The sequence below is a fragment of the Mirounga angustirostris genome, unplaced genomic scaffold (genome assembly GCF_029215605.1).
Source record: "Mirounga angustirostris isolate CCGP_5_RB_7025 unplaced genomic scaffold, mMirAng1.0.hap1 SCAF_6, whole genome shotgun sequence".
NCBI lineage: Eukaryota > Metazoa > Chordata > Mammalia > Carnivora > Phocidae > Mirounga > Mirounga angustirostris.
Window position 1 is genome coordinate 140,275,494 of NW_026991714.1, and position 14,726 is coordinate 140,290,219.

General features: G+C 44.6%; 1 protein-coding gene across 3 annotated transcripts in view; it reads right to left on the reverse strand.

Moving 5' to 3' along the window:
• Positions 1-1,318: 1,318 nt before the first annotated feature.
• The window catches only part of GFRA1 (GDNF family receptor alpha 1), a 218,094-nt gene continuing 204,686 nt past the window's right edge, over positions 1,319-14,726 (reverse strand). For all 3 annotated transcript variants that reach the window (XM_045878926.3, XM_064595310.1, XM_045878925.3), the window contains 2 exons: positions 4,555-4,608; positions 1,319-3,421 (listed from right to left, as the gene is read on the reverse strand). In XM_045878926.3, the coding sequence (XP_045734882.1) occupies positions 3,266-3,421; positions 4,555-4,608 (210 nt within the window). In that variant the 3' untranslated portion in view covers positions 1,319-3,265. The remainder of the gene's footprint in view (positions 3,422-4,554; positions 4,609-14,726) is intronic.

Below are 14,726 nucleotides of genomic sequence, written 5' to 3' on the forward strand. Positions count from 1 at the left end.
GAGGATGCAGCTGGAGAGGACCCATCCTTGGAGCGTAGGCATGACAGCAACACTTTTCATATAGACCAAATCAAAGGCCACAGAAGCCTGGAGAAACCCTGTCCCATATTTGATTAATTCAAAGATAGCTTCTAAGACATTTTTTACTACAGGATAAAGAATTGTTAAATAATTTTTTTTTTAAATGAAAACCACACTCTTATTATACTCTGGATACAGTTCGCTATACTTAATAAAAAATAATCTGTGTACTTCTCAACTTATGCTCTCGGGGCTTGAAAAAATCAGATATGGAAAAATAAACATGGAAGTGGCATTCTGCGTACTTCTCTTTATTGTGCACTTCTTCCTTCATGTGCTCTATTAAAAAGATACTCAAACAGATATTGGCCAAAGATACTCAACATCAACGTGGAATGAATGTGCTTCCAATCAGTTTGGCAATAGTGCCCTTTTTTTCGTTCTCTCAAATAAGCAGCAGGGCATGGCTAGACTTGACCTGGGAGTCATGGTCTACATGGACCTAAGTTACTGTTTTTGTGTTGTCAAAATCAGCTATAATGACATGCTTTCTGCAAGAGGCCCAAATCCCAGCAGATGGCGGTACCCCAAATGCAGGGACTGAGGGACAGGAAGTAATCATTTTTGCTGTCAGCACTGCTGCACAAGGAAGTCAAAGATTTAAGTCACTTGTCTGCTTTAGTCCTGGGGCAAGTGATGGTGTTTCGGGTTAACCGTGTTAAACTGGGACTTACACGGAATGGCAGAAACACCTGCTTGGCATGAATTTGTAAGAATCTCTCTAACGTGTTATCATTGAACATCCTTTCCCCTGTTTATTTGATCAGCAATTCATTTTCGAATTTAGAATTTGATAACTCTAATATGCTTCTATCTGTGAAGAAAAATGAGATCTTTGTTGGTGATTGATGAGGCTTTCCCAAATTTAATCTATGGGTTGCACATCCCTGTGTTCTTCACCGAAGGCTATCCTTGTTAGCTCTGATAACTCCTATTTCCTCTTCAGTCATCTGAAGCTAATTACAGCCACTGTTTACTGCAGAAGGAATCGATAGCTTTCTACAGTAGATCACATAGAATCAGAATCAGATGCAATTAGTCCAATGTAGATACACAGAGATACCTTAATTAAAACAAAATATGGTAAGAGATATGCTCTCATGGAGGACCGGAATTCCAAATGTTTCGACACATTTAATGTGTTTATTCAAAGTAAGAGTCTTTACGAAACCTTTCACTAATCAAATTTGTTTGATAAATTTTCCTTGAAAACATTTTGAACTGAAAAAACACAGTATTTAGTATTATACATTTATGTTTATTAACATTTGGATATAAATGTACTTCAAACACCAATAGAGCTAAAAGACTATGCCTTTATCTTGGATTGAATAGATTTCCCACCCCAGTGATTTGATTAATTCTTACAAGGCAAACATCAGCGGGCAAAGGGGATCAGTATGAACTGTGCACCTTGGGTCCCTCCTCCAGCCCCTCTACTGATGTGGGGAGAAGTAATGCTCCCAGCACTCTATTCAGGTGGATTCTCCTATTCTCTACTCAGTGTTGGAGAAGCATGGCTCCTAGCACTCGATCACTGTAGATTCTGAATGTCACCATCAACCAGACTTCAAAAGTGCACTTCAGGGTCTACTTGTTTTAAGGACGAGAATGATGGAAGGTGATATGCAGTGAACAAGCCAGATGCCTCGTTTCCAGAGTCCTGTTCTGGTCCGTGTATCTTTGCCGGCCAACTCATCTCTACAGGCCTATCGTTGGTCCTCTTGATCCACAAGCCTTTCTTTCCACAGAGTCAGTCACAGTCTGTCATGGCGGACACATAACAAGATGCGTGTAGATTCCTGATGACCTTCAGACCAAATCCCTCCAAACAGGCCCGGTCATCACCGTTGAGAGTCAAGACAACCGTTAGGAAAACAACTGTGTGCCCTGGCATGGATCTGCTTTAGAAAAGAGGGTGGCATGTTCCTGTCCCCCAGCCCAGTCAAACCTGCCTTTGTCAAGTAACCTGGAAACCAAGGTACTAGATGATGTCAACTGCCACAGGGGCCACCGGCTGTTGCAGAGCGTTTACGAGTGGCCGCCAGTTTCCTCACAGGTATGCACGTCTGCATTCCAAGAAATGATAAAAGACAACACTTGGCTGCTCTGTTTCCTCCTGCCTGGCCACAGTTACGTGATGCAGAGCTTTCTGCTAAAGCATGAGGCCCCTCAGAGTCTGCTTTTTGAAAAGCTGTCTTCGTGAAGTTAATATTGGAGCTAACACTACTTACGAGAGGAAAACGAGCTCCATGTATTTTGTATTAAATCATCAGTAAAAAATGAAGACAATATCATTACTTTCAAAATATAGAAAGCCAATAGTTGAAATCATTTAGTAGTAAAATTTTTTTTTCTACATATAACCTCATACTTGTAAAGAGTATTAGAGTGACATGTCAGCTATATTTGACTCTGGTTAGTTAAAGGGCTTCTCCCTCATGTAAGGCTTGGGAGAGTGTTGTTCAGTGATCAAGGTACTGCAGAGTTTCAAGCACACTTGCCCCCTCTATTCTGACTAGAAGACAGACACTACATTTGGATGGGACAGGTGTCCTTTGTTTGGTAGGAGAGTGTAGAACTCTTCACAGTACACAGTGTGGAAAATGCCAGTACATATAGAAAGGTGAACATGGGCGCAAGCTTGTTTGTACTAAGTCCATCAAGATCCTCTGGATGAGGATCTTTGCTTTGTGACAAAATAAGCTTGTGCCCACCCATGTTAGGCTAAAGTGATGTCATCAGAAACCAAAGCCATTATAGGAGATATGGAAAGATTCTTTAGAAATACTAAGTCCTTGCTTTGCTAGGAAAGGCCAAAGTTAAATTGTTAAAATCATCCCTATCCTCATCACGTCAAACATGGGCCCAGTTGGTTTTATAGCCAAATTTATGCACTGCCCCTTGACAACACAGCAGGCCCCAAAGCCTTTTCAATATGGAATGTAGGACTGTATCAGTTAGCCCACAGAAGCCCTAAGGATCACAAGAAGATTTCTTAAAAAAAAAAAGGAAAAAAAGAAAAAAGAAACAAAGAACAAAGAAAAAGTTCCAGTTGGATGAAACTGTTTTTGCAGTGTCTCAACTGAGCTCCTAAAACTGGAATTTCAGATATACAAGAGGACAGGAAACAGATAGCTTGGTTTTTGTCTTTTTACATGTCCATATTGTTGTTTAAATGTGGCTACGATGTTTCTGCCAAAGATAAAGATAATAAGGTGGACAGAGTGGTTACCACCAGAACCAGCAGTGGGCTCAGACCGCAGCTTGAAGGAGCAGCCATTGATTTTGTGGTTATGTGGCTGGAAGGACCAGCGAGACCATTCTTTTCATAATCACGCTGTAAGAGAGAATATTTTCATTGTCACCCACTGCATGTATTCCTCCTATCCCAGTATATTTTAACCACACTCTTTCTCTCTCCCACCCTCACCTCCAACTAGCTATAGCACTCATCAAAGCTGACCCAAGCTAGGACCACAGAGACTTCAATTCACTGACTTGTAGTTTTACGGAAAGGAATCATGAATCTGGGTGAGAACTGGATATACAGACTTCTATAGTTTATGATAAACTGGCCAACACTTGCTTCTTGCTCCTCCACTATGGATTACTGAAATCCACTTGTGGGACAGCTTTGCATCTTCCTTCACTCCTACCTTCTGGATCTCCCTGTGGCTAGGGCAACATGGAATGCTTCTCCTGGTACTGACTGAGGAGGAAGCCTGTTGTCCCTCCCCATCTGGGAGGAAGGGCAGGAATAATCATCTCAGAAAACTGGCCCAGGCAAGTATCAGTTCACTTGGAGATGGGCCACAAATCGCATTGAGATGGGCAGGGCAGTCAGCAACTTTTCTCTCCATTTGCCCTTTCAACCCTAGATTTTCTAGATGAAGGAGCCTGCCCCGCTCATCAGCTGGAGAGCCCACACCAGAACCCTGGCTTCCGGACTCCCAGTTGGCACAGCTGTCCTTCCCTAAGACGGGTGCCTCCATCCCCACCACAGCACCCACTCAGTCCCAAAATGCCACATCCCGCCACAATGATCGGCACGTGACAGCATCATTCATCTCCTCTGTAAAACGGGGAGAAGAATGGGGCCTGCCTCAGCTGCGGAGGTCAAAAGAACCGTAGACAGAGGACCTCTGGTAAGCAGTGAGAGTTGCTGAGTGTCTTCTCTGTGCGGGCTGATTCTACAGGACTGTGGTCACATAGTGTCTGGCATTGGAACAATGGTATTTGTGCGGGGTCTGGCTCTGAGATGAGGATCCTGGGTCCCACATGTAGTTGGAACTTTGTGCACTGGGATGCAAAGACCTCACTTGGCTCAAAGTGCAGAGGGACATGGAGGGTGCTTTAGATCTTTTTCCTAGACCTGAAACCTCATTGTCTTTGAGCCTTTACATCCTCACCAGGGGCCCAAAGGCTCTGTGTCTGGAAATGCAGGAAGACCCAGAGAGAAACATAACTTACATCAGAAAGACAGAGGTGTGTACTGCCAGACATATTGGATTTCAGCTTCTGTGCCTGGGGAAAGACAAACACACACACATAAAATCACTCATATACAGTATGGAATAATGATTACCAACGATCCACTAATCAGTTGTCTAGGGCAGGGCCATTGATAGAAATATGTGAGCCACATATATGAGCCCATACATAATCTTAAATTTTCTAGTAACCACATAAGAGATAAAGGTGAAGATAATTGTGATAACATGTTTTATTTAACCCAATATATTATCATTTCAACATGTAATCAATATAAAAAGTTATTAATGAGATACTTTATTTTTTCATACTTAAGTCTTCAAAATCTGGTGTTTGACATTGCACATCTCATTTCAGACCTGCCCCATTTTAGAGTCTCAGAAGCTACCTGTGGCTGGTGGCTAGTGGGGGTAGCACAAGACCAGGTTACTAAAGACAAAGTTTTGTTTTTTGCTTTTGTTTTTTGTTTTTTTCGAGAGGGGAGGGGAGATAGAACATTGGGGAGGGGAGGGGCAGAGGCAGAGGGAGAAAGAGGATCTGAAGCAGGCCCCACACCCAGCACAGAGCCCAACATGGCGCTCGATCTCATGATCCTGAGATCATGACCTGAGCCAAAATCAAGAGTCGGACACTTAACCGATGGAGCCACCCAGGCGCCCTAAGATGAAGCTTTGAAGTCATTCATATTCAGAACTCATTTATATCTCTGAATGTTCATTTTGGGGACATGACTTTGAGGTAAAAATGTCACAATAAAAATCCACATTCATTAGTAATATAGGGATAGGTCTTCCGAAGCTTGTTTATTCATTTGTTTTATTCATTGTCTCAGTCAACAAGCACAGAGCTATTTTCCAATGCTGGACATCAGGTGATAGGACCAAAAGGATATGGTTGCTGGGCTCATGGGGCTGCCCTCTAGTTGAGTAAACCACTCACGGCTTGGGAGTTATGGCACAGGACAGAGATTCTTTTTTTTTAAAGATTTTATTTATTTATTTGAGAGAAAGAGAATGAGAGAGAGAGCATGAGAGGGGGGAGGGTCAGAGGGAGAGAAGCAGATTCCCCGCCGAGCAGGGAGTCCGATGTGGGACTCGATCCCAGGTCCCCAGGATCATGACCTGAGCCGAAGGCAGTCGCTTAACCAACTGAGCCACCCAGGTGCCCCACAGGACAGGGATTCTTATAGACGGATCCCCTGGAGGAAGAGTGGCAGTGGCTCCCTGTCTCCTCACATTGGAACTAGTCCCCACTGAGCTTCTACCAGAGAACTGAGTTGAAGGAAAGTTTCCATCGCTCAAACAATTACAGTAAGACCTGTTGACCCAATACCGCCCTTTTGTTTTGTAGAAGAAAACATAGTCCAGTGAAATTAAGTGACTTTTCCAAGATTACATAGCAATTTACTGGTAGAGTCAGGATATAGACCAGGTGTCTAAAACTTCTGAAAGAAAATGTGCTCTTCCCTCCATTACAGTGTTTCTTCCAGGCAATCCTGGCATGCTTGACTCTTCCTGCTCTACCTGCCCCCAAATCCATAAGAAGAACCACCCCCCCTTGAGCATCTTCCCCCAAAAGAGGAGCCTGTTAGCACCAAAGACAGAGAGCTCATGTGCCAATAGGATGACTCTGGTCAAGCAACACACCTGAATCAAGGAGTGTCTGGGCAACCGGCTCTGAGTGAATGGCAACGGGCAGGCTGCCTGGTGTAAGAAGACTTCTGGAACTCGTTGGAGACATGCTAGGCTGATGATGGCATATTCACCCAAGGAGTAATTTATTGACCATAATGCTACTTGGGAGGCATCATAATCTTTACCTATATTTGCATATACCAGCTGTGAATATGAAATAGAAACCTTTAAACAGGCATCAAGAATAAGACACTGTGAAGCATCCCCAGGCTGTTCAAAGGTCACTAAATGTTATGTATAAGAGGATCAGAGGAGAAATGGGAAGAGGAATTGAACCTTACCCAAAAGCCTACTTTTAGTCTATAGTAATAGCAGATCTGGTCCATTGCATTGTTACCTGCAGAGAATAATGTACAGAACTTTACATGTTTTATTTCTGTTCAAGATTGGAATTGTGCCCGGATACCAAAATGGCCTTAAAACATCACATTCTCCTTTTTCTTTGTGAGGCCATAATGTACAAAAGACATAAACCCTTGCTGTGGGCCTTTGCATAAATAAGAAGTTCACTAAAATGTGCAGAGAAAGCAGCCTGACTTTTAGTCTGAGACACATTATGCCTTCAAGTTGTTTCTGGGCTTATGCCCTCCATGTTCTAAACCACAGGCCTTTAAGTTCTAAGGGTCAGGCAGGCCTCCTTCTTACTTTGTTCTGTATGATTAGCACTGGAATGTAGGTTTTTACTCACTACGTACACAATCCGAGACACTCATTGGCTATACTTAGTCACTTCAGGAATGTGTTGAAATACTAGTTCAATGCCCATCATTATTAGATAATTATAAAGGGGCTTCTACCAATGGATAAGAAAAGTCTTCTGTCTTAACAGATTGTCTTAAGTGGACTCTAGATCTGCAGAGGTAGATTTCTGACCCTCACTGGTCACCGACGGTTTCACGCAGCATGCAGGTCTACAGGCTTGCAGGCTCTTGCCTTCCATCTGGAAAGAGCGGGGATTACTGCTCTGTCACACAGGAAAATACATTTAAACCAGTTCCAGGTCTATAAAGTCTCTGAGCTCTTTTCCCGTCAAAGCAGGCATCTTGTTGGCATCTATCTAAAGGAAATGGTCAGCGAGAGGCCTTGTCTCCCTATAGCCCCACTGGCTTCACTAAAACTAGAGGCAGCATCTCCAAGCTCATCTTGCCTCGAGGACCATTCCTGTTGGCATAACTGGATAACCTGCAGAGCAAAGGTAATAATGTACACCCAGGCCCCTGCAGAGGCTCTGAGAAAATGCCTTCTCTCCTGTTAAGCACCTTCCCAACCCACCAAAGCACTTAGCACTCCAGAGGCTCAGCAGTGCATGCATAGAGGCCTTTAAATGCTCTGCTGACACAGTGTATTAACACAGCTTCCCAATGAGAGGTCTGGGTAGAAACTCCCAGCACCACAGAAGCAGAGCAGAACAGCCCTGGATTTCCACCTGAACTTCGCAGGGACCACAGTAAGGTCCGGCGGTCTGATGAGAAGGTGAAGGGCAAATGTTACCAGTTATTGGAAGAGCAGGTGGCACCTGGGTAACAGAATCAGAAGACTGCTCATAGACATGAGATTTTTTCCCAGCAAACCTGAAGTGCATACGACAAGATGAGGGCCGTGGGTCTGCTGCCTAGACTCACTAGCATCAAATATAGGTAGAGCATTACCACACAGGGCGTCTGGTGCCTCTAAGGGTTTGTAAGCTGCACATGGAGGCGCAGAGCCTGGGAATTTAGACCCGTGTATGTCTGGCTGGTTGCATGCTTGTGAGTCTTGTATGCAGTCCGAATCCATCTGGTGACGCTGAAGGTCAGAAATCTCCTATGTAGATCCAGAGTCCACTTAAGGAAATCTGGCTCTTAGAGCTCATTTCAGAAGGCTGAGCAACCTGTTATTTCCACATTTGAAGGGCTTTTATCCTGAGCATTTCTGGCAACATCATCAAGCTATCACTGTCTTGCTAATCAGATAGGATAAATGCAAACATAGAATTACAGGGTGGCCCCCACCGTCAACCATTGCAAAGAATGCTTACATACTTTAAACATCGTCTCACAGGTGACAAAAATGGGGAGGGTCCCAGGAAAATTAAAAAAAATAATAACAAAACTTCCAAGACCTTGTAAGTTATAAGAAGAAACGAGAAGAGTACTTCTTACTGCTGAGCCCTAACCCCGTACAAAGGGTAGAGTAAGGGAGTGCCGGCTCAAGGTCCTGTCTGTGGGCCCAGCAGCCTTGCTCATTAACGACATTCGCAGGGACCCAGCACACAGCGTGGCCAGCCCAGACCCGACACCAAACCTTACAGTGTGGCTTTAAAATATGACATTTCCTAAAAAAAAAAGAAGAGAGAAGGATAAAGAAGAGAAGAAGAGGGTGGATTTCATTTTTCTAAAAGTCCATTTTAACTACAGGTACGACATGTTGAACAATGAATTCTTTCATCTCTTTTAGGAAAGAGTGTTTCCTAGCAGCTAATTCATACTTCTGTGGTTATGGGGGAAACCACCTGACTCTGAGAGGAGGGGAAACATCACCAGCAAACCATGGGACCACAAGGTTTCCATCTCGAGGATGGGGAGATGAAAGGGACTGGTGAAGCCCATCTCCAGCCCAGCAGCCTTGCTGTCATTGTGGAAAACTGGAGAACTTGTATTCAGGCACCTCCTAAGCCTTGTCCCTCCAGCAGTGTTGTAGAATTGTCGCTGGCAGTAATCTGCTAGCCCAGGCACGTAATAGAATTTCCACAGCACTGTAACTGTAGGGCCAGACCTCGCCAGTCCCTGGCACCAGAGGGTTAATAAATACATTAGATGCTGTTAACCTCCGTTACCTGGAGTCAGACCTATGATGCTCCTGCTTTTTACCCCAGTGATTAGCATTTGGAAAGTCTGCCCCGGAGCCAGTAGCCTTCCTGTTCAGAGCGCACAGACACATGCCTCGCCCGGGAGCCCTCCATCCAGAGCCCTCCCCCTGCCCTGGGACACGACATAGACACATGAGCTCTGCCCGCAGTAGGCTCTCCCAGAGCCTCGGGGAGGAGGCATGCTTTGGAGGTGCACACTTGCTCTGTTTATGGACTCGGAGACTTAAGAGCGCCCCGAAGCGGAGCCTGGTCTTTGCGGCCCCAGGACTCCGTTTCTATAGAGAAGTCAGGGCTTCATCTCGGGGTTTTAGGCAGCTGTCAGCCAGCAGGGCGTGGAACATTTCTCTACTCTCCGCCACGAATAAGGGGAGCCAGTTTCTGCTCTACCTCCAGAAAATAAAACCAGAGGAAGTTGCCCAATCCAATAGCAACAGCCTGTCCAGGCTGCAGCCAAATGGTCATAATTAATGATGCTTCTGGTTCTTTTCTCCCTTGCTTTACTGATTAGAGAGATTTGCTATATTAGGAACCTGTGTGCTTAATGACAGAATACAAGCAATAGACAGAGAAATACACAGACTGTAAAATGCAATCAACTTTGCTCTCCAGCACTCACTAAGTACCTAGCTGCATCTATCACACTTGTCAATACCAGTTTATTAGCATGTGAGTCTCTTCTTCAGCATAAATTGGACCTTTGTGAGGGGAAACCATTGCGTGAGTTCTTCCTGAAACAGCCATTCCCCGATCTAAATCTACACATCTTACATTTTTGGGTAGGACAAAACATAAGAAGGAGGGTGTGCACCCAAGTCTGAAGGTTACCTGAGCAGAGCAACCTGCATTTTTACATTGCATTTAAAAAAAAAACCAGACTCCCCTGACTATAGACTTGTATGGGCAGTACTTAACCATATCGCAATTCTATTGTGTACTCGATATGTGTTTGTCCAAATTAATTTCTACACAAAAAAGACAGAAAAAAGGAGCTGCCTGCTAGTGAATCCCAGCTAAGGAATGGTGGTCTGTCCAGGGCTCTGTAGCATTATGCTCTTTTCAACTTTTTGGATTTTGCCTGCTGGATTTGGGCAAGCCTGGGGAGGTTTTACTGCTGGTCTGGTCACAAGCCTTTCCAAAATCCCTGCCACGGTCTGTTTTGAAACTCACCTTCCTACTGATCTGCTTTTCCTATAAACTTGGTAACAACCACTTGCAACCACTGGTCTGAATAACGTGCAGTAAAGTCCGCTGCATAAAACAAGTGGACACATAAATAAGACCTGCTCTGAGCCCCTGGGCTTGGATGTTTGTCTTCTCGAGCCCGTGCTCAGCAGGGAAGGGATCCATTTCTGCCAGGCTGACCTCTGCCAGCCCCATGGACCCTGGCGCAGGCTGGGGAAGGGCTGAGGGGCTATGAGGAGGGCAAGGATGAGGTGGGGCAAGTGTCTTTCTGAGAAAGGGACGGCTTTTTTACCCACTCTCGGCAAGGCACCGTGCCAGAACTGAGCCGGGGCCAGAAGACTTTCATTACGTGAAGCTCTAAGAAGGCCTTATAAAGGTATTTCCCTCAGCATCCGTTTGGGAGGGCCCACTGGGTGCCAAGTTTCCCTTAGTCTGGTATGCTCTGGGCAGGTTGAGCCTGGTCATAAGATGGGGGTGGGAGAAAGGCTTTGGAGGCCTGAAGTCAGGCTTCCTTACCCAGAAGAAGTGCAGGCTCAGATCCTGGTTGGGCTGTTTAGACAAGGCCTCCGAAGTCACTTCAGTGAACTGAACTGAGGCCCGATTGTGGGGGGCAGGGCTGGGGGGCCGTAGCCTTGAAAGAGACATGGATTCATGTTCTTGAGTCTAGCAGGTCTTGGATTCCTGGCACCCATGAGGTATTCCAAGTTTAACTGTGCAATTCAGGTTGAGCTTAGGGCCAAGCCTAGAGTAGAAACCCTCTTACCTGACAGGTTTGGGGACTGTGCCCATAGATTATTTGTCAATTGAGAAGTTAAAGGGCAAAATCATTAAATCACTCAGAAATGACAGATCTGTCCCAAACTTTTTATTTCAAAGCTGTTTAAAAAAAAAAAAAAGAGCAGAATAAGAACACTGAACGTGAGATCTGCTCTCTAAACAAAATTTGAAGTACACAATACAGCACTGCTAAGTATAGGCCCAATGTTGCAGACCAGACCTCTAGAACCTACATTCATCTTGCATCCCTGAAACTCTACACACACTGAACAACCACTTCCTGTTTCCCCTCCCCGCAGCCTCTGGCAGCCACAATTCCATTCTTTGCTTCCATGAGTTTGAGGATATTAGATATTTTATGTAAGTGGAATTATGCAGTATTTGTCCTTCTGTGACTGGCTTATTTCACTTAGTATGATGTCCTTCAGATTCATCCCTGTTGTGGCATATTGCAGGATTTGCTTGTTTTTTTAAAGCTGAATAATAATATTTCATTGTATGTGTTAAATCAAATATCTTAATTTTAAATCTGAATGTCAGTCATTTATTGATTTTTGGGGATATGACCAAGACCACTTTCTTTAAAAAAGTTTTTTGGGGCGCCTGTGTGACGCAGTTGGTTAAGCGTCTGGCTCCTAGTTTCGGCTCAGGTCATGGTCTCAAGGTCCTGAGATTGAGCCCCGTGTTGGGCTCCACACTCTGCAGCGAGTCTGCTTGAGATTTTCTCTCCCTCTCCCCTCTATCCCTCCTGCTCGTATGTGCACTCTCTTTCTCAAATAAATAAATCTTTAAAAAAGAAGTTTTTTAAAGAAAGAGTTTGCTGATTGGAGTTCCCTGGCTTATGTTCTGCAGAAGCTACACCTATAACTAATTCATGGTCTACAATTTCCAGTTTTAGTTTCTTTAAAATAGGAGTGACATTCGTTTGATACCTGCAGAGGAATTTCAGAGCAGAATCTTTTTACATTTTTATAATTTTTCTCAGTCTTTTATAATTTTGCCTCACTCACACATAATCCAAAGGCATTTTTTAAAGGAATTTGGCTTTCTCAATGTATTCAACCTGGTTTTCATCGAAACAACTATGGTTTCTTTTGTGCTCCTATTTCAATCCTTCATATAATACTGATTTAAATTTGTAAGCAAAACACCAACCATAAGAGCATAAAAAAGGTTTGAGAACAAACGTGCCTGACTCTTTTTTTTTTTGTTTCCATTTTTTTTATGATTATGTTATGTTAATCACCATACATTACATCAGTTAGGAGAGCTTCTACTATGGTTTAGAATTTATTCCTGGTATTAGCTTGATTGATAAAAGATGATAAAATGAATGCAGGCTAGGAAGGTCTTATTCTTGGCTTTTCAACCATCAGCTTTAATTATAATAATCCCTGCCCTCCTGCTTACCTCACAGAGTTGTTCTGAGAATCAAATGTGAAAGGGCTAAGTCCTTTAAGACCTCAGGGTGCTACTGAGGATTGCTTAGCCTCCCTGTGGTCTCTAGGCTGGTATTCTTGGACTGGGGCAGGGGCTGGAGAAATGCAAACGCTCAAGCTAATTTGGCTGGTGAACATGATATTGAATAGAACTGGCTCACGATCTTCTGTGAGCCCTTGGATTTAAAAATGAATGCAATGAAAAAGATACAGTCCAGTAAGATATATCAACAGTCCTCCATTAGCTAAGCAGTCCCCAGGGCTTGCTCGTTAGTCTCCTGCATGCCATAAAAAGGATGCCTGCAGCCCTGCACTTGTAATTCAACACTAATGGCAAGATGGTGCAGACTCTGTCTCCAGCAGGAAGCCTAACACGGCACTCGAGCTTGCCTTTCTCCCTTCCGTACCTCCCGGGATCGTCTTGCAGCTATTTCGCTTTTCCCTAAGTTGGAGCAAACACAGGTTGCAAACTACACCAGAGAACTGTGTTTTCCTTCCTGGTTAACTTGTTTGATTTGTAATATATTCAGACAAGAAGCAATTATGACCTGTATTTTAGAAAATGATGCCCAATTAACAGTAAGATTATGCCAAACAATGTGTGAAAGACATTTTGGTGTGGGGTACGGGAGGTGTTTTGTAGAGCAAACATTCGGCGAGTAGGGTAGAAAGGCAACTCAGGGGATGGCCCTGAAATGAAACATTTGTTTTCTCAAATGTGCAGTCGGAAATGCAAATGTGCAAGAGCAAAGGAAAAGATTCATTGTGGTCTCTGATCAGAAGTGCATGAAGCCTGTCTCATCAGACACGCATCCTTATCGCCGTCAGATAATATTTATTAAGCCTCTTATTCTCCTGTGCATTTATGTGCAGCTGTGTGCGGCCCCGTAAAGGCTCTGTGACTTATGGTGGGAACTAAGGGTTCATATAAAATGCCGTGGTCTGCAGATATAACCAACCCCGGGCTTTTGTTCACCCTCTGTTCAGAAGATGGAGCACTCTTGGTGCTGTGAAAAACCAGGTGAAAGCAAACCTTAAAAAACTTTAAAGAAAAGTATGCTTTTTGCAGATAGAGAAAAAACCCATAATTGAGGAAAACCAAGCAGACTCACAGTGAGAATTGTGACCAGTTACCATTCACGACAGTCCCCTCCTGTCACTGACCCCATCAGCGCCTTGCTGAACACTCCCAGCTGCTCACAAGACTCTGAGCGGAGCTCTCCCCTTTGCACAGGTCGGGGAACATGGGCTCGGAGAGGCTGGGACTTTGACTCCCAAACCCATGCATATGGACCCCGTGCCGGACATGGCGCACATTATCTCCCATAACCCTCAGATCACCCCGTGGAAGTAGTTCTGGTTATCCTGCTGACAGCTGAGAAGGTGCCAGGGAGACAGTAACAAGCCCGGGGTCACACCTGTTGCCTAGCAGGGCACAGCAATGGCCACTCTGGGGAAAACTCCTGCGATGTCTACCTGGTGCCCACCATCCTCAGCTTCCCTTCCAGACAGCCCTGTCCGTGGTATGTCTCCTCTAGGGCTTCAAATAGGAGGGGTCCAGTGGAGGGGAGCCTTTTGTTGAACCTCACAAGAGAACGGAGCCAACTTCCTCCCGCACATGAGCTCCACGGCTCAGACACAAGGCAAAGACTGTTATTCAGGGAGGCATGGTTGGTTCGAAGTCCAAAGGATAAAAGGTCAGTAGGGGATAGAAGAAATTGGATTTATTTACAGTATGTGATCTAAGTGTGCTCAGAGGTATTCTCGTCGGTTACCCAGAACAAGAGAGCATATTTATGGCCAAGATGGTGCAGACATCCTATTCCTTTTTATTAAGAATGTTTATTACCCGGCAATTGGGTTAAGCAATTGTCCAGCTGCTGAATTACTGTCCCTCTGATGGACCAGCCTCACTGCCCTCTAAACCACAGGAGCAGGGGGCCTAACAGCTCTTCCTAGAACGCACTAAGGGGCCCTAGTCTTCCCATCCCCAACCTTACATTATTATTCCCATTTTTTGACAGAAGTGATAAAGAAAAGACGTTTGGGAGAAGACGCCGTAAGTGGGTAATCATAACAAATAGCTTCAACTTGAGGCTGGCTCCCTTCTGCAGGGCACACACAGCCTGTAGGAGGCCCAAGTTCATGTCCCCGATGAATTTCGGGGTAAAGGTCATCAAATGCCCCCTAGTACAAGCTCCTTCTGTCTCG